Here is a 20,454-nt window from a genome sequence, read left to right as displayed (position 1 = left end):
TGTTAAGTTACTGTGTGTGTTTTCAGTGTTACAGTATAAAGTTGATTAATGTCCAATCATTATGATGTCTCATTATAGATGATGCCTTTACTTTGAACTTGCAAATCAACCCAATCAACCTAACACCTCTCCCAAAAATAATTGTCACGACTGGAAAAAAATTGAAATATATAATTTTATTTACACATAAGTGAAGGACATTATATATTTGAATGAATCTAATCTTAGCACCATACAATGACTAAGACTGATAGACAAGAAGGAATGTTTCATGAACCATTCATCAAACCCCTGAAAAATGACCTCATGCATCTGATATGATATGCATCAATAAACACTGAAACTGCTGTCATAACACCATAACCCTAGATAATGGGAGAAATAATAATCTTGCAATCACAATTCCCACTAGATTAAGCATCCTCTATAACATAAACAACTTAATAGCATCCCTTATTTTCCCACAACAAATATAAAATCAGTTCTCATTATCATTAAATTGGCCTTAAATTAATCACCAGTGTCTGTCTATCTTATGTGTAAAGTTAATTAAACAGGAACTTAGAAAGAGTCCTGCAGGTCTAAGACCAAAATTTTGTAATTTCTAATAAAAAATAATAATTGCTTGCGGAATCGTCAGTGTGCGGAACTCCTGTTACTGATCTGCGACCTTTGGTCATATCCTACGAACCTGCCCGACAAAAGAGGTATGCAAAAAGCCTTCATACGTTGGAGTGATTCACCACCAATTTGTTGATTAACATTTTCAAATTATTTCAAATATCAGAGGCTGGCAGTCTTTCATATTTGACCTTTGACCCCCCACTCTTGTAGATCAGCATTCCGCACACCATAGCAACAGCTGCCAGGAGACCCCCAACAACAAAAACTAGGTTCAAATTCATGGGGCTTTTGGTCACTGCAAAACAGAGTGGGACAATGTTTCTTCTTAAACGTATTTCAAACTTATTCAAACTGGTTGTCTTGAATGGAATCAAGACATGAATCTTGATTGAATCAATACCTGTGTTGGCCACACCCCTTCTGAGGCGCAGGGGACCCTGGGAAATGTGGTGTTTGGCGGTCTGGATGGGAGCCTCCCTCTTGCTGATTTGGTGCCCTGGGGTGGAGCTGTTGGTGCAGCCCTGAGAGCACCTACTGCCAGGCACCCCGGCCTGACACAGGATGACCAAGCAGGTGATGAACACCTGCAAACAAACATGGAGGGGCATCATACTGTTATCACATTACTTTACTTTACTACCTTATAGATTTTATACTACCAAAAAACACCACTAAATGCAGTGACTTGAAATACTGAAACTGCAAAGGGCATTAGCCTTAGGCATCTCAGCCTAAGAAACTGGCTGGCATCTTAACACATGCCCTCCCTACACATACACCAGTCCAGCTAGTCTATGCAGCCATGTGCTGAGGGCTAATCTACATTGGTACTGAGCACTGATATTTACCTGGTCATGCAGCCCGATGAACTTGAAGGCCTTCATTCCCAGCTGGACTTTGGATTGGTGGCTGGAAAATAACTGCACAGTCTCATCCATCTTGCATCTTCATGGGGAGAGAGAATCAGTATTAGAAGGTGGGAGACATGTACACCACATACAGTATTTTCAGTAGTGATAATATTGTTTCATTCCGTTATTGCTTTTGATAAATAACGATGGGGAAGTCAAAGCAAGTCTTACCCATTTTGAATGATCTGATAGGAAATGGCTTCGTCTGGGTCATCACTAGGAGCAGCATTGCAAGACTCAGCAAACAGTTCTGTGTTTGGGACGGAGGAGGTGGACTCGATCTGCATGTACATCAGATCTCCCAAGTCGAACTCCAGTGGGTAGGTGTCTGGTTGTTTCTCCTGGCTAAAACGATCTGACTCAAAAAATTCAAACTGGTAGGTGAACGTACCAAAGCCTCTCTGGATGAAGGTGAGGGGGGGTCTGTGAGCATCAAACTCCACTGTCAGGCGACTCTGTTTGGGGTACTTGCAGTAGAATTCAATCTCCACATCATGTCTCCTGGTGATGACATCACTGAGCTCATCAAATGACACAACCTCATTCCTGAAGATGAGATTCTCTCCATCGTCCTTCACAAAAGATCAACAGAAAGATGGATGTGACAGTCACATTCATGAGTGAGAAGGGTCACAATGACATCATGTTAATATTTATGCATTTAGCTGACATTTTTATCCAAAGCAACTTAGAGATGCCGTGGCTGGTTAGGGCTTCGGGCTTGTAACCGAAGGGTTGTCGGTTCGATCCCCGACCCAGTAGGAAAAATGTGGGTGGGGGAAGTGGTTAAGCACTGCTCTCCCATGCCTACATCCACGGCTGAAGTGCACTTGAGCAAGGCATCTAACCCCTCACTGCTCCCCGAGCGCCGCTGTAGCAGGCAGCTCACTGCTCTGGGTTAGTGCGTGCTTCACCTCACTGTGTGTTAACTGTATGCTGTGTGTGTTTCACTAATTCACGGATTGGGATAAATGCAGAGACCAAATCTCCCTCACGGGATCGAAAGAGTGTACTTATATAGACTGATAGGTTATAAGACCCCACGTCTTAACCGCTACACTACCACTGCCCCAACATTATTTCTTACTTAGGTCAAACAGAACTACCTCAGCCTCTTATTGGCCTGACTTTGCACTAGTATTTTATTTTATTGACTGTCTATGCACAATTTCAACCAAATTTTGCTGCTCTTATTTTTTCATTATATGTGCCCTCTTATTTACTTATTTACTTACTTTTTTGTTTACTTGAATGTTATGTTTGTCTGTGGACTTAAAATTGGTAAAATATGTCTTGTCTCCACCGTGGGATAGTGAGAAACGTAATTTCGATCTCTTTGTATGTCTGGAACATGTGAAGAAATTGACAATAAAGCTGACTTTGACTTTGACTTTGACTTTGAACATTGGATATGAACCTGGGGTGACACGAGCCTGCAGGTGAGTGGGCGTTTCTCACCTCCATGACAGTCCCACAGGTGCTGAGCGACATGTTGGCCAACACGTGAGTGCCATTTGAGTACAGTGTACAGTCAGGGTCGTTGAGCCGCAGGTGGTCTTCATGGAGCCCAATAGTAGCAGACCTCGCCAGCTCAAGGGCCATAAAGTTCTCTGTGCAGATCACACGAGCTGCAGGATCTGTGGAGAACAAGTCTTACAGTGCATTTCTTAAAACTAGATCTGCAGTTAAGGTATTGATTATTTATGTTAAGAGGAGAAATGGACACGTCCTCAGTGTGACAAACAGCGACACTTACAGTCATTTGGAAACAAACTCCTTAGTGCTTTATTCACATTAACTTACATTACCATTGCCTTATGTTGGCCTTATTTGGGGAATTAATGAAATCCCCATCTTCCACCTTGAATCTTTGAGTGCTGTTTCATCTACTGTACCTCACAACCGCCCGACACCTCTACCCTTAACAGGTGCATACTGTATGTGGATGAAATTAATTATGTTTTCCATGTCATTTGGTAAAATAAATGCTCAAAAGCCTAATAACTCGAAGAAAATCATCTACTCAAATTCAATTAAACCCACCAATAGGCTAGCTAGACCTTAGTTTCACAGCCTATACTAGGTATGTTAGCCACACAGGGCTTGAAAGCAAAACAAAACAATGCGTGGAATTTATCTGGGAATAGGCTACTAGGGATGGGCATTTGATTAAATTTTCTTTGTCGATTGTCGGGAGAATTAACTATCAACTATCAAGAATCAACTATCAATTAATCATTAATATTTCTAGGCCTATATTAAAATTCATTATTTATTTTACTTTTTATAAATTTAAAAATGCAGTGAAAATACAAAAATACAGCATGTTTTTCCTCGATGAGATCTTTAGAACCGCAAGAACCACAACGCTTAATATCTTCAAGTTTAGCCTAATCGAACGTCCAGTTTAACTGCCACAACTTGTAGTTGTAGCAGGAATGATGATGTTTTCACTGGGAAAAAGTTTTTTCCGAAGCCCATGAACGCTAGGTAAGTTATAGCTCAAATCGTGTAAAACTACCGCCCACTGACCAATCAATTATCTTGAAACACGAAGTTATCTCACGTGTAGGATTCTGTCATATATCTTACAGGTGGAGCGCCGCCTCTACAAACATTTTGGATATCTTATGCGCTTTAATAGTGTTGTGCGTGCAAACATGCCACTATGGACGTGCATACCGTACAACAAATGATGACAATAGATTTATTTGATGTTATAGGATATATATATGTTTCAATTGGGGTGCCTCGGCATCGGCCAAGCCATGCAAATAAATCACTGTTTTACACCATTTACGAGGCTCAAAGTATCTCCACACTTTGTTGGTAGACTTCCGAGGGCCCTGACATTTAAAACGAGACATTGAAAAAGCACTGGCAGTTTATTTACAAGACGATTTATGATGAATTTAGTCACAATAAGTCAAGCGACGAGTACGAATGAACAGGTACTGTATGATTAATAAGGGATCAGATTCCAAAAATAATTCAGTGGAAATGCATGGATTCCAGTTGCTGCTACTGGAAGCAACTGGAATCCATGCATTTCCACGGAATTATTTTTTTTACAATGGGCACCCCCATTGAAAAAGCTGTTGGTAGCAACTAGCGCCAGATTTCGGAGCGCAGGGGACAAATCAAAATGAGCTATGAGACATACGTTCACGCTCTGTATCATGTTTCAACACACTTTAGGTCAATATCACACCGGAATTTCCTTTAAATTCCTATTATGATCTACATTCTGCCTGATACACAGTTATATTTAGCCTACCACGAGAGATAAGGCTCCCACCATAGGCTCCCACACACAGCTGCTTGCAGTGCAGTGCTGGAGACACATCCCGTCCACTTTACATGGGCTTACGTCATCCATTGCCGAACTGAATTGTGGGTCCGTTGCGTCGCGTTGCTCCCATCGCTCGCGTCAAAAAGTTATTTTGCTGCACCGACGGACAACAACAGAAGGCACCAGCCAATCAAATTACGGTTATACTTCAAGTCATTTGCATAGAGAGCCGAAGTCACGCCCTTCTACTTCCGGTCCATGGGACCTATCTTTCGAAAAAATATCAACGGGAGTTAATGGAGAGATAACAATGATTTTTTGGTCCTGTTCGAATTGTGCCACGAATTTCACATATGATGCGTGTGCATTTCAAAGATAATGTTTCAGGTCAAGAAAGTACTGTTCGATAAGACTTAAAAGTTATGTTGGTTTTCCGCTCAGTGGACTACATCTCTCGTCTTGAACGATGTACGTCACCAATGTAATGAAACGATAAGATTAGCTGTTATGCTAGTTAACGGTTACATCTTGCTGCCTGCTATTTCACTTAACAGTAGCTTATGTACAGTCTATGGACGAATACAACTTACCTGATGTGTTTATTCCTCTGATGGTATTCCTCATGGTATTTTCATCAGCAAGGGAAGCCCAAAGACCTCACAAAATGTCTGTCTAGGAGTTCCGCTGGACTCAAAAATTGTTTGTTTGAGGTGCTCTTTGGATGGGAGAATGTAGATGAGAAAAACAAGGATTTCCAAGGCACTCTCAATTCTCAAAGGTCTTAAAACTCCTGACTCCCTGATGAAGGCTTGTTTGCCGAAACGCGTCAGTGTTTTTAAAAAAAAGGTTTAATGTAACCAAGCCAATAAAATAAAGGCTTTTTAACCTTTGAGAATTGAGAGTGCCTTGGAAATCCTTGTTTTTCTCAAGCCCAAAGACCTGTTGCTGGTATGCTTGTACACTCCAGTGTGGCTGTGAATGAGCTAAAGTCACTACCGCGACTGATGGGTTTGTAGTCGTTGGAATTACGATCATTTAAAATGTTGTAATTCAATAGTTACGAAACAAACTGCAAATGTCTTTACATGAAAAATTGGCTTTAAAATTGACAAATATCATATGGGTAATTCAAGGCACAAGTCGATCAGGACCAGAAAAGAATTTATCTTTCCCCATTGACTACCGTTCATAATTTTTCTAAAGGTCCCATGGTGGCTAATGGAAGGGGCGTGACTTCGGCTCTCTATAGCTACCGTTGGGAACACCCACTGTCATGCGTTGACGGAACGCAACTGTGTGTGGGAGTTGATATGTAGTGCTAGGCGTTAGGATATTGCAGCTGACATGCAAGCCAGCCAGCCTTCATAAAAATAGACAGGTATGTGAGCCAGGGAACTATTGGGCATGTAACGCGGCTCACATACAGATATCCGTTGTAAAACTGATGTAATTTGTGGACGTGGGAGGCTACGATATCATGTAAGGCAGGCAGGGAGACATCCGCAAAGTAACGACAACTTGGCTTGTCTTATGGCCTCCTTACACCAAACAACTTTGATGAGATTTGGGAAAGATTCTTGAAAGATTGTAGTCTTTTAACTAATGCCCCCCATTCAAGCAGCGATCATCTTTGTTATTGCCATGGTCAATGCCTTTTGCTTACAGCGTGTCCTAACCAGACGTGATGCGAGCGAACATTAGCGATAAAATGTGTTTAATTCCATTGTTGTCAATTGGAGTGTCCTGGCTGCAAGCGACGCGAGCAGCGTGATAAAATGCAAGTTTTTAAAGAACTTTAGTCCGACGTCCCATGTCTATTTTCTTTCTGTCGCTTGATTTGCTCTGCTATTTTACATTTATTTAACGGATTCAGTGTAGACAGATAACACCGAATACTACAAGATAGTCGCTGGCTCGGATTCGGTTAGGACACACTGTTAAGGCTACACACGCGTCAAATACACAGGAATGATTATCGGCCTGTTCACATCTATTCTGACATCTATTCTGACATCAGAATCGACACCGATGTGTAAAAAAATGACCATATCGGCCGATAGTATATCGGTGGCCGGTATATCGTGCACCACTAAAAATTAAGCTTCCCCTAAGCCCACTGCCGTCTCGCTATCCGGAGAAATAATCTTTGGTCACCGCTATTTACCGATTTCCGGCTCCCATTGACTTCCATTCAACACATATAAACAAAATGTCAATAATGTGGTTAAACTAACGCCGCTGACTTATGCCAGCAACAATTTCACTTTGATAATAAACTATATTTTGATACAACATATAGAGCAGGAATAATAAAATTTAGCTTAAGCAGTGAGGAGAAATTTTATGTAAAGTGTCATCCCCTAAGAGTGTGCCCATTGCCTACATTTGTGGTAGTTTAATGTAGAACAGAGGAGGTTCCTATATTGAGGAAAGGGAGGAACAACCTCCCTAAAATTTTAGAGAAAAATCAAAAATATATAAAGTGAATTACTAATCTGATAAATTACTGTTAATATTACTACACCATGTTCCAAAGTGTTATGCAAATTGGATTTAAGTGTCATAAACATTTATTTTTTTGTGTTTCAATTAAACTCATGGATGGTATTGTGTCTCGGTGCTCTTTTGATCATTGAAATCAATCTCAGACACCTGTCATAATTAGTTTGCCAGGTGACCTTAATCACTTTTGAAAACTACTTAAGAAGGATGTTCCATTACATTACATTAATACACAGGATTAGATGTTAAAATCAAACAAATTAGGATTAGATGTTAAAATCAAACAAATGGTCACAAACACAAGACAAATGGCCCAGCAGTATATAGTATGCGGCCTGTCATTGGGGTTATTAAGTGGGCACCCTCATTCACCGATGTTTCGTTAAGTTAGGCCCACGACACCTCATGAAGGCTTAACAGTGAAACCAGCGTCCTGGAGACACTCCCCTCCATGCTGCCACCATATTACCACATTGAAATATCCAATACCCAAAATACTCTTATCCAGCCTAGGCATGGTTGAGGTTGGCTGGGTTGGTCCGTCCCGTTGATGTGGACTGAACCATAACCATAAAAACCCTAGCCAACCACCATCAACCTACAGTAGGCACAGTCCATCATAAAACACAAAACAAATGGGCCAGTTAGCTTACCTTAGCTTGCGCCCCAGGAAGGGTAACTTCTCCTTACCCACAACCATTCGCTTGCTCGTTCTGCTGCCAAGGACATGTTACTAACCACCTGCCTTAGACTTCGACCACAAATGCCCAATTCAGACAGCAAGCCAATAGCAGATCTGGCCACAAACCCTCATGCACCGATTTCAATAGGCCTTAATCCTCCAATCCTCCAATCTCGCTTGGCTGCCTCCTCTGCTATTTCAGTGTATTTCGCTACATTATTAAGCATGCCACAGGTTTCAAGCAATATGGGAAAGAAAAAGGATCTCTCTGCTGCTGAAAAGCGTGAAATTGTGCACTACCTTGGACTAAGTATGAAAACATTGGATATTTCCCGAAAACGTATGCGTGATCATCGTGCTATGACGAAATTTGTCGCTGATTCAGAGCACATGCGGGTTCGTGCAGACAAAGGCATAATAAGGAAGGTTTCTGCCAGACAAATTCCTAGGATTAAGGGCAGCTGCTAAAATGCCATTGCAAAGCAGCAAACAGGTATTTGAAGCCTCTGGTGCCCCGCAAACCTCAAGGTGTAGGATCCTCAAGAAGTTTGCAAGTGTGCAGAAACCTACTATTCGGACACTCCTAAACAATGCTCACAAGCAGAAACAGTTGCAGTGGGCTCAGGAATACATGAACACTAATTTTCAAATAGTTTTGCTTACGGATGAGTGTCGTGCAACCCTAGATGTTCCAGATGGATGGAGTAATGGATGGTTGGTGAATGGCCACCATGTCCCAACAAGGCTGAGACGTCAGCAAGGAGGTGGCAGAGTCATGTTTACTCTTATAACCACCAGCCGCCACTGATGTCGAATGTCAGAGTAATTACATACCAAAACATCCCTTAATGATACAAAACAATTTATAAAGGAACGAAGTTTAAAAAAAAAACACAATATATCAGATGGATTACACGAATAATTGACAAGGAAGTACAAGATTATTCAACGGTCGCTTCTTTTCTGATAAATATAATGGGCTACATTACATATTTCTGGCCACTAGATGGCGGCATTTCACTGCACTTCAGGACTTTTTTGGATGTAAAAGCAAGTAGTGAAAAGGCATCATCAAGTGGCCATGCAGCGCAATAGCGCCATGAAATATTTAATTTAACAGGAAATTACGGTAGAAATATTGTTTTTTCTTACTAATTATTTGTGTAATCCCTCTGATATATTGTGTTTTTCTTTTTAAACTTCGTTCATTTATAAATTGTGATGTAATATGAAGGTATGTTTTTTAATGTAATTACTCTGACAAGTAAGGGATAACCTGTTATACGTGACTCATGGACAAGGGGAAATGCAAAGCACTCCCAGCGTCAATTTTCTTCCTCCCAAGATTTCTCCTCACTGCTTAAGCCAAAGTTGCTTAAGTTGTACCAAAATGTAGTTTATTATCAAAGTGAAATGGTTGCTGGCATAAGTCAGCGGCGTTAGTTTAACCACATAATTGACGTTTTGTTTACAGTACATGTGTTGAATGGAAGTCAATGGGAGCCGGAAATCGGTAAATATTATTTCTCCAGATAGCGAGACGGCGGTCCTAAGTCCTGGGAGAGAAAAATCCTGATGTTGTGTCTGTGGTAAAATATACTTGGCTTACCTTGGCTATGAGTTGCGAGTTCAGGTGTAGTTACAATGAGTGGAGAAGTTGCAGTGGCCATTCCTTTAAATAAAAAGCTATAGTCAACTGCGGCATACTCCCTGTCTCATATAAGTGGACAATATAGTGCCATTAGATTTATATTTTTGTGGGCAAAGAAGTTGTAGTTCTCAAACAAATCTGTAGTTGTGGATCTGGTTAAACATAACATTTAACATCCAGTTCAACAAAATTAAGAGTATTTCTGGTCTACCTGTAGTCAAAATCACACAAGAAAAGTAAAATAAAAAGAGAGAAAAAGAAAATCAACTTACCAGTGTAACAGACAAATGGCCTTTTTACTGAACAGGGAGCATCATTCCAACTGCCATTATAATGAAACCAAATTTGACCACAGTTCTCATTCCCATTATTTGGCTCACCACTGTTCCAGTATGTAAATGTTGATTTACTTCCATCGGACCACTTCCATGTGTCTCTGAACAGGCCAATCCAAGGACGAACTCCTGTAGTTATTAAGTTATAAATCCTTTGGTTCTCACTCTGGTTCCTCACACTGGCCAGGTCTGTGTGATGCTGTCTGCAGTAACTTTGAGCGTCACTCCAATTTGATCAACACAAAATCGTCGGTCCCTGTTTAAACAGTAATATTATAGTTTAGCTTACAGTTACAGTCCTGGATATGTACAGTATCTCTTTTCCACTAATAGATTAAGTATACCATGTGACATTGGGAAATATTTTCACCACTGTATACAATAAATGGGAATAAAGGGATTGTCTGGTGCACTACAGAGGCTACTTTACCATTGTTTTATATGTGTGTTGAGTACCTGTTTGGTACGCTTGGTATACAAGTAGGGTAGCCAAAATCAGCACAGGTACTCAGCACAGCAGACTTTGCAATGACAAAAATACCTCTGAACATGGTTTTAAAAGATACCATCCCTTAGTGCACTTGTCAGTGGAAAGGGCACATAATTCATGACTGAATGTTACGAAGATACATAAGCTACACCCAGGTACCCACTGATACTGATTGTTTTGTTTATTTTTAATGGCACCTGCTACACAACAATTACGTGTGGCTGACGGTCCCTCAGGGGGTGGGGCTACACCCTTAATTGACTGCGATGAGGGCACCTGTGCTGGTGATTTGGGTTTTGGGAGCATGGCGTTTTGCAATGGAGAGTTGGGTTGATGCTGAAGACGGCGGTGGATGTTCTTTCATATTTTGGCCTGGTCTGATCAGCCGGAGGCCTGCCAAGTTTCTCCAGGATAGGAGGGTGTCCCTTTGAATGAGCGACGGGTTTTGCATTGTTTTTGGTTCTATAGTTTTGTTTCGAGTACGTCGCCGAGTTGCCTAGTATCCACGCCGGGTTATACCAACGCCAGCACTCACTTGTACACGGGAAATATCTGGGAATACACCAAAGATTTTTAAACAAACTAAAAAACTGCACGACCTCGGAAGGAGGACAAAGAACCGCGCGGGCTCTTCCGCGATAAGGCAGCGGCCCTGAGAACAGTCCCCGTGAAACGAGGTAAGCTCCATCTACCTGGGGGAATCTGTCTGGTGCCGTTTTTTTTTGCTTGTTTACACGCACAACATGCACACACACAAACACTTGTTGCTCCCGTTTCCCTCCACACATGTTTACGGGGGTTTTACGAGCCGGGAGGGTTAACTGGGACGTAACAATTGGGTGCTCAGGTCCGGGATAGAAACTGTGGGTTAGCTGATTAGTTTGGATAGCTCGTTAGCAAACATTGGAGTTAGCTATTAGTATTGGCTGGACATAGACTGGAAATCAGTTGTAGCTAATAGTTTTCAGTATTTTATTGGTTTCTTTTGTTAGTTTTGTAAATATTATTTGTTTAGCGTGTGTTTGCTCACTGTGTATTGGCCATTTTAATTCATTAACGTCAGTAGTTGGACACTTCGTCGACACTGAAAATGAGTGAACCATTTGACGTACAAACTTTTCTAGGCGAAGGCCGAATTCTTCGTATGAGAGACTGGTATCAACTGAAAAAAGATGAACTACGAAAAGTCGCGGAACATTTACAAATTGAATGTGCAGCTGATATTAGGAAAGGTGATTTAATTGAAAAGCTGGCAGCAAAGGTCTCTCCCGAGTTATCTCCGCCAGATAAAGAGACGATGAGTGTTGAGTTGCAGCTTGCAAAATTAGAAGTAGAAAAGGAACGTATCAAGCAGCGGGCAACTCAAGAGTCTGCAATGCTGGAGCTTGATAGAGAGCGCATGAGACGCGAGTTTGAATGTCGCCAACAAGAACTTGAACAAGAAAAAGCAAAGCTAAAATTAGAAGAACGAAAAGTTGCCAACATGGAAGCAGAAAGAGCTTTTGATTTGAGTAGAAACATTCGGTTGGTTCCTCACTTTAGTGAAAAAGAGGTTGACGTTTTCTTTTTGTCTTTTGAAAAATTGGCAAATAGTTTGAAGTGGCCGAGAGACAAATGGCCTCTCCTTGTTCAAGGTGTGTTTACAGGGAGGGCTCTGGAGGTTTATGCTGCGCTGGATGCCTCACAGTCAGCGTCCTATGATTCTGTTAAGGCTGCTGTTCTATTGGCATATGAGTTGTCACCAGAGGTTTACAGGCAACGTTTTCGTAACCTCAATAAGAAATCTGACCAGACGCATATAGAATATGCTAGAGAAAAGGAGATAGCATTTGATAAGTGGGTTCGTTCTAAAGACATTGGACGGGATTATGAGCGCCTAAAACAGCTCATTCTCCTAGAGGATTTTAAAACCAGTGTGTCCTTTGAAGTGAAAAATTATCTTGAAGATCAAAAGGTTGATGATATTAGGAAAGCAGCGGTTTTGGCAGATGACTTCGAACTTACCCATCAGCACACTTCAAGGGGTACATATAGGCCCAATTTTTTCAAGTCCCAGTTGGGTAGGGGGCCAGAGAATGGCTCCCAGAGGCCCTCATTGGTGGCTAAAGTATCTAGGATTGATTCACAGCGAGTGGCTGGGCGTACAGATGACCTTGTTTGTTTTTATTGTGGCAAAAAGGGTCACAAAAAAGCAGAATGTGAAGTCTTTTTGAACAGGCGCATGGGAAAAGATACTGGTAAGAAAAATCTACTTGTGTCAGGAAGGTGTAATGAGAGTTCCTTGGGTGAGAATGACATTTTGGGGATGTATAAGGGTTTTCTTTCAGATGGCATTGTCACCGTAGGTGGGCAAGAATACTCTGTGGTTGTCCTGCGAGACACAGGTGCGGCCCAGTCTTTGTGGGTGGCAGATAATGGTGCCCTTCCTCCATCTAGTTCTTTGAGAATGTGTGCTCTCATCCAAGGTGTGAACAGTGATGTAGGAGAATTTAAAGCAGTCCCTCTCCACCAGGTTCATTTACAGTCGTCTTTAGTGACTGGGGTGGTTGAGGTTGGAGTGCTAGCTAGTTTACCGATTCCTGGAGTTGCGTTCGTGCTAGGAAATGATCTGGCGGGTGAACGAGTATCTGTAACTCCATTGATTTCTGAGGTTCCTGTGGAGTCCCCAGAGACTGAAGCATTACAGGAAGAGTTTCCTGCAGTTTTCCCCACTGGGGTAGTAACTCGCTCGCAATCTCGTGGCACCCATGGGGTGTCTAATGAGGTAGAGGAAGAAACATCTGAGTTAGGGGTAATACTTGCGGAGACTTTCTTTGCAGAGAACTCCCAGTGTGACCAGAAGCTTAGCCGTGGTGATTTGATAAGAGAACAGAGAGGTGATCCTGTCATTAGTGACATTTTGAGCCAGGCAGGGACTCTTGGGGACCTGTCGGGTGAAGCAGTGGGTTTTTATATACTGCATGATGTCCTAATGAGGAAATGGAGGGATCCTGGGTGTTCTGCTGCAGAGGAGTGGAGAGTTTACCATCAGATTGTTCTTCCTCCCTGTTATAGAGAAGAGATTGTGAGATTAGGCCATGAAATTCCAACTTCAGGGCACCTAGGTATAAATAAGACCAAAGCAAGAGTAATGAGACATTTTTATTGGCCAAATCTACGTAAAGATGTTGTGGAATTTTGTAAGACCTGCCATGAATGTCAGGTGGGAGGAAAGCCCAATCAAACTATTCCTCCAGCCCCGCTAGTTCCAATTCCAGCTTTTGGAGAGCCATTCAGTCGTGTTCTGACAGACTGTGTTGGCCCGTTACCAAAAACAAAGCGGGGGTATCAGTATTTGCTGACCGTGATGGATGTTTCCACACGTTTTCTTGAGGCTTTTCCCCTCCGTAATATCACTGCTAAGTCAGTCTTAGATTGTCTTTTGAAGTTCTTTACACAGTTTGGACTACCTAGAGAGATACAGTCAGATCAGGGCTCAAATTTTATGTCTGGCGTTTTTCAGGCTGTGATGCGAGAATTAGGAGTGGATCATTTTAAGTCTTCCACTTATCACCCGCAGTCACAGGGAGCCTTAGAAAGGCACCACCAGACTCTAAAGACCATGATTAGGGCCTATTGTATTGGTCAAGCAGAGGAGTGGGATAAGAGTATTCCTTTTCTGTTGTTTGCCATACGGGATTCAGTGTGTGAGTCGACAGGATTCAGTCCGTTTGAATTAGTGTATGGTCATGAGGTGCGAGGTCCATTGAAGCTTGTTAAAGAAACGTTTTTGGCTGAAGCTTCTGATGGAAATGTGCTTGACTATGTGTCTGAATTTAAGGAGCGTCTTAGATCGGCGTGCACCGTGGCCAAGAGTCACCTGCAGTCCTCTCAGAGGAAAATGAAGGATCGCTTTGATCGTAAGGCTGTTGCTAGGAGGTTTGAGGTTGGCGATAAGGTGTTGCTCCTTTTGCCTGTGAGGGGTGATCCCCTCCAAGCTCACTTTCGCGGGCCTTATACGATCAAAGAAAAGTTGAGTGATGTTAATTATGTTGTGCATACTCCAGACAGGAGAAAGTCTACCCGTTTGTGCCATATTAACATGCTCAAGAGATACTATGAACGTGGGTCAGTTTCAGTCGCCCCAGTGTGTGTTGTTCATGTGGATGAGCCTGAGGAAGCTGATCCGTGTGAGATGGCTCCCCTGGAAGCCAGGCTGTCCAATGGTGTTGTGTTGTCTGACTTAAAAGGGTTTTTGGGTCACTTAACGAAACAACAAGTTGGTGACATTGTGAAGCTTTTTGAGAAGTTTCCCCAACTGTTCTCAGATGCACCGGGTGTGACTCACATGTTGGTGCATGACATAGATGTAGGTGGTGCACTGCCAGTAAAACAGCACCCCTACAGAGTAAACCCACATAGACTGTCCATGATACGGCAGGAGATAGAGTACATGTTGAAGCATGACCTCATCAAACCTAGTATGAGTGAATGGAGTTCACCTATAGTTCCTGTTCCAAAACCAGATGGTTCGCTCAGACTATGTGTAGATTACCGTAAAGTAAACGCTCTGACGAAAGCTGATTCTTTTCCCATCCCAAGGATAGAGGATTGCATTGATAGGATTGGTGCAGCCAAGTTTGTGACAAAATTTGATCTTTTAAAAGGGTACTGGCAGGTTCCTTTGTCAGAACGTGCACAAGAGGTCTCTGCATTTTGTACACCTGATGGCTTGTACCAGTTCAAAGTTCTCCCTTTTGGGGTTAAGAACGCTCCCGCTTCGTTCCAGAGGCTTATGAATCAGATTACAGAAGGTTTACGGAACTGTACAGTGTATATAGATGATGTGGTACACTATGCTGATACATGGGAACAGCATGTGGAGGACTTGGAACAGTTTTTCATGAGACTAGAGAAGGCAGGACTTGTCATAAATCTGCCTAAAAGTGAAGTTGGCAAGGCTTGTATAACATATCTGGGTCATGTTGTGGGACGGGGTGAGGTTCGACCTCGTACTGCTAAGATACACGCCATTTCTCAACTTCCTGTTCCTCGTAATCGAAAGGAACTTATGAGGGTTCTGGGAATGTGTGGTTTTTACCGCAAATTTGTTCCAAACTTTGCAAAGGTCACTGGTCCTTTGACTGATTTGCTGAGAAAATCCGTTAGGTTTGAGTGGTCAGACACATGTCAAGTGGCATTTGAGCAGCTCAAAGCTATCCTGAGTGGTGAGCCTGTTTTGATTGCTCCTAATTTTTCTTTGCCTTTTAAATTAGCAGTTGATGCATGCGATGTGGGGGTAGGGGCTGTTCTCCTACAGGAGGATGGTTCTGGGGTGGACAGACCTGTTGCCTACTTTTCCAAGAAGTTAAATAGGCATCAGCGGATGTACTCTACTGTGGAAAAAGAGGCTTTAGCTTTAGTTCTTGCCATTCAGCATTTCGAAATCTATGTATCTAATGGGGTGCAGGAAGTAAAAGTCTATACTGATCATAATCCGCTCACCTTTCTGGAGAAATTTAAAACCAAGAACCAGAGAATTTTTCGTTGGGGTCTAGTTCTACAGCCTTATAACCTGATGATAGTGCATGTCGCAGGAAAGGATAACGTGATCGCTGACGCTCTTTCTAGGGTGGGAGCGGGTTGAAAGAGGCCATGTTTATCTTTTTTGGGTTTTCGTATAATTAGCCTGACCGCTACCGTAAGTACTGGCTTGTAGACAGTGAGCAAATAAATAAATAAATAACTGTTTAGTGAGTTTATAGTAATTGTGTAAATAGATACTTAAAAAATGAAAAAAAAAAGGGAGAAAAGGGATTGATGTAAAAAGAAAAAAAAAAATACATATTTTTTTTTGTTCGGGTGGGGAGGTGTTACGAAGATACATAAGCTACACCCAGGTACCCACTGATACTGATTGTTTTGTTTATTTTTAATGGCACCTGCTACACAACAATTACGTGTGGCTGACGGTCCCTCAGGGGGTGGGGCTACACCCTTAATTGACTGCGATGAGGGCACCTGTGCTGGTGATTTGGGTTTTGGGAGCATGGCGTTTTGCAATGGAGAGTTGGGTTGATGCTGAAGACGGCGGTGGATGTTCTTTAATATTTTGGCCTGGTCTGATCAGCCGGAGGCCTGCCAAGTTTCTCCAGGATAGGAGGGTGTCCCTTTGAATGAGCGACGGGTTTTGCATTGTTTTTGGTTCTATAGTTTTGTTTCGAGTACGTCGCCGAGTTGCCTAGTATCCACGCCGGGTTATACCAACGCCAGCACTCACTTGTACACGGGAAATATCTGGGAATACACCAAAGATTTTTAAACAAACTAAAAAACTGCACGACCTCGGAAGGAGGACAAAGAACCGCGCGGGCTCTTCCGCGATAAGGCAGCGGCCCTGAGAACAGTCCCCGTGAAACGAGGTAAGCTCCATCTACCTGGGGGAATCTGTCTGGTGCCGTTTTTTTTTGCTTGTTTACACGCACAACATGCACACACACAAACACTTGTTGCTCCCGTTTCCCTCCACACATGTTTACGGGGGTTTTACGAGCCGGGAGGGTTAACTGGGACGTAACACTTAACACAAAACTAAATTTCAAAATGATGCTGTTGACCTGTACCAAGAATGAATAACAACAGTATTTTTAAGTCATGTGTGACGTCTTACCCTGATCATAGCAGATGAAGGGAAACACTTGTTCACAAACATTGTCATTCCATTTACCATCTGTCACCATTTGACCACAACTCTCTCTGCCTTGATAATTATCTGGCTGGTCAGCGTTCCATATTCTGAATTTACTTTCTCCCTGACCATAAAAACTGCTGTCACTCATAGACCACCTCCAGCTGTTGACATCATTATAGAGGCCCATCCAAGCTTTTTCACTGTAACTATTCTGCTGTGCAATGCTAATGATCTGGTTCATTTCCTCCATGTTTGTAACAGTGGCCAGGTCTGTATAGTTGCCCCTACAGAATCTCTGTGCATCCCACCAGTTCATGCTTTCAGTCACAAATTGCTACTGGTCCAGAAAGCAAGATGATAATGTCCAGAGATCTACAAACACAAGCATGAAAAAAGCCAGAAGAAAGACAAAGGTATATTTGGGTGAAAATAATAAAATTGTATTTATTAAAATGTATTGAAAAATATGTATTTTATAAACTGCTTAATTTCTCACATTTTTTGAGAAATTGAAATGACACTGACCTGCTAGAATGAGAAGATGAGTTCCAACTGAAGCCATGATTGAGGATAAGAATCTTCAGACTGTCCAGAGTGCTCTGGCTGGATTCAGAAAAATGTCTTAAGAAAAAGAAAAGTCCTTAAGAATGTTCTTAAATGCTATTCACCAAGTTTAACGTTACATGTTCACTTTTCTTAAGAACTGTCATATTTCTTAGGAACTTCTTTATATTCTCACTTAAGAACTTATTAGATAAGAATGGCCTGCATCATTCATCAACAGTGTTAACGTTACCGTCAAATGATGAAACCTCGTTTCAATGACAGACACACACACCATTCAGTGCCATTCATAGACTTTTGAGGCCGTTTAATGGGCAGTGCCATCTGGGAAAATCCTAACTCCGCCCACCTCCTCACCAATCCATATATGGGTAAAAGGGCGGGGCTTTTGTGTGAGACTGAGCCGGCCGGTGGACCTGCCTCTTCAGCCAAGATGATGGACTGGCAGACTTTACTGTAACATAATTTCCTGGTACGTTTGATCTGCTTACGCAAAGTTCATGTCTGTTTCTTAATGCCATGTTCAGACACCTTATAATTTTGGTGAAAACGAAGTCCATAGAATCCAGGCTGCCTAGCAGCGTGAATAAAATTGCACGCGTAAGGCAGCATGGGAAAACCCAGGCTATGTATTCTTAGGATTTGGGTGCAATTCTAGCAACTTAAAGAATGTTTATTTATGTTTTCATTATGACCTCGAGTTCATACACACTGAGTTACACACTAGCAACTTTCCATGCATTCAGTGTAGTTTAGTGTGCATGGAAAGTACAATTCAATCTAGTAGGCAATGAATGTACAGTTAGTTTAGCATTGTGTGTAAGCATTATCTCCGTATTTTGTCTGTGAATGTTTAGCGAGTCTCTTGGAATATTAATTAATTCGTTCTGTGCACGCACCTGAACAGTCCATGTTGCATGTCTCCCTTGCTAGTAGGGCTGACAGTGAGGGTATATGAACAATTCATGTAATATAGCCCATGCATTCAGTGTATTTCTTTTATTTTGTATGTGCAGATGCCGTGTTATGTACACCAGTGCCTGAAGGCATGTTTTGTTTTGATTTTCCAAAAGGTATGTTGCTCCATATGTAGAATGTAAATATGTAAAGATTTTCATATGTATTTTATTCATTTTATATCAATCTATTTTATTAGAATTGTCTGTTATTTAAAAAAAAAGAGAATTCGCAGAAGCAGTATGCTTTGCATTGGATGCCGTGTTATGTACACCAGTGCCTGAAGGCATGTTTTGTTTTGGTTTTCCAAAAGGAATAAATGTGAGAAAAGCCAGTTTTGGTCTCAGTCCCTTCACCGCCTGACCACTTACACTGGTGGTGCTGTGACCTGTCGATCTCCCAGATCAGCCCGACGCCGATCGCCGTGGATGCTGCGTTGAAGTCCATCGCAAGTGTGCGAGATCAAGTGTGGTTAGAGTTGTTTTTGTATATGGTTAGGCAGTATAGGGCTGTGTTTATATTATTTCAGTGTGGGGAATTAATATGTTATTCTTGATTTACAGTGTGCTACAGTTATTTTTCTCTAATACTGTTATCTCTTCTATAATCATATATATGTATATATATTTTGCATTTGATAATACACAACGCAGATACTTGCCATTATGGCTGAGAAATATAGTTACAGTAATGTAGGAGATAATTTTGCTAGTCCAGTTCTTCCTAAATGGGGGGGGGGGGGGGGGGGGGGAGGGTTCTGATAGCGGTGCTGTTGGACATGGGTTGGACAGTGGGGGCGTAGGTTATTCCCAGTCATTAGCTGACAGCGGTAGGGGTACAGGGTTAGGTCAGAACCCAGGTTGTACTCCTGTTGGCCAGTCTATGGGGGAGGGTCCTCTCACATCCACACCCAGCAGTATTGATTCTGCCGCTATTAACCACCTCACGAGTGTGGTGGGACAGTTACAGTAGGTGCCCAGATTGGTGAGTCTATTGTAGCCAAGTTAATGTCTGCTGGCGTAGTGAATACTAGCAGTGAACACCAGGGCGGCTCATCCCCTGCACATCACATCACACACATGCAGAACACATCACCTACACATACAGGCACTGACTCTAGCACTGTAAGACAGACAGACTCACACGTTACTGTACATGTAAAATCAGACAAAGAGCCTAAGTTGTTCAGAGGTCACAGTTCTGACAAATATCCAGTCCAGGACTGGATTGACACGACTAAAGCTTATCTGAGAAAGGAGTGGTGTCCTGTGGATGAGCAGGCAGAAGAGATCATGGGGAAATTGATGGGCAAAGCGAGAGATGTTGTGAAGGTTGCCCTGCGTAGCAATCAGACTCTCAATGTGAAACGAAACCCTGGCCTCATTTATGATATTCTCCTCCAGTATTTCAGTGATATGTCCTCATGTCCCCCACTAGCAGATTTTTACTCCACCCTGCCCAGACTTGGTGAGAGCCCAGTTGATTACTGGTTGAGAGTAAACAGAGCAGCTGATCTGGCTGATGAAGGTCTCCGCAGGCAAGGTAGGCGGATGGAGAATTCTGGTGAAGAGGTGGCGCCTATGTTTGTCCCGACCCAGAACTCTCCTCTATCTTTAAGTGTAAGCCCATTCATGAGTGGAGTGCATGTGACATACAGTTGAGAATTGATGATTATCAATGAGAGCTAAGGGCCTCTGGAAGAGCCTGTGCAGATGTGCGGGTAAAGACCCACACCACCACCCTTGCCAACATGCAGTCTAACCCAGCGGCATACAG

General features: G+C 42.3%; 1 protein-coding gene across 1 annotated transcript; it reads right to left on the bottom strand.

The window, feature by feature from the left end:
- Window positions 1-776: 776 nt before the first annotated feature.
- Window positions 777-19,125, bottom strand: LOC143127824 (ZP domain-containing protein-like). The gene is made up of 10 exons (XM_076289540.1): window positions 19,043-19,125; window positions 18,079-18,175; window positions 17,284-17,491; window positions 9,935-10,225; window positions 9,621-9,683; window positions 2,994-3,172; window positions 1,707-2,107; window positions 1,473-1,569; window positions 1,025-1,208; window positions 777-919 (listed from the first exon to the last, which is right to left on the bottom strand). The coding sequence occupies exons 1-10, from the start codon at window positions 19,123-19,125 to the stop codon at window positions 777-779; spliced, it is 1,746 nt and encodes a 581-aa protein (XP_076145655.1).
- Between the last annotated feature and the right edge of the window lie 1,329 nt (window positions 19,126-20,454).

This window comes from Alosa pseudoharengus, unplaced genomic scaffold (assembly GCF_046254945.1).
Source record: "Alosa pseudoharengus isolate Yale_2024_CS ecotype anadromous, Long Island Sound unplaced genomic scaffold, YU_APseudo_1.1 YU_APseudo_1.1_scf_17, whole genome shotgun sequence".
NCBI lineage: Eukaryota > Metazoa > Chordata > Actinopteri > Clupeiformes > Clupeidae > Alosa > Alosa pseudoharengus.
This window is presented reverse-complemented; position numbering and strand designations above follow the sequence as displayed.

Bases quoted from the DNA above. Each gene is read 5' to 3' on its own strand.
- LOC143127824 (XM_076289540.1), bottom strand. From the start codon at position 19,125: ATGGACTTCAACGCAGCATCCACGGCGATCGGCGTCGGGCTGATCTGG. The intron at 18,176-19,042 runs GTCAGGCGGTGA...ATTATGTTACAG, and splicing joins CAGCACCACCAGTGTAAGTG to TAAAGTCTGCCAGTCCATCA. The intron at 2,108-2,993 runs GTGAGAAACGCC...TCTTTTGTGAAG, and splicing joins CCTGTGGGACTGTCATGGAG to GACGATGGAGAGAATCTCAT.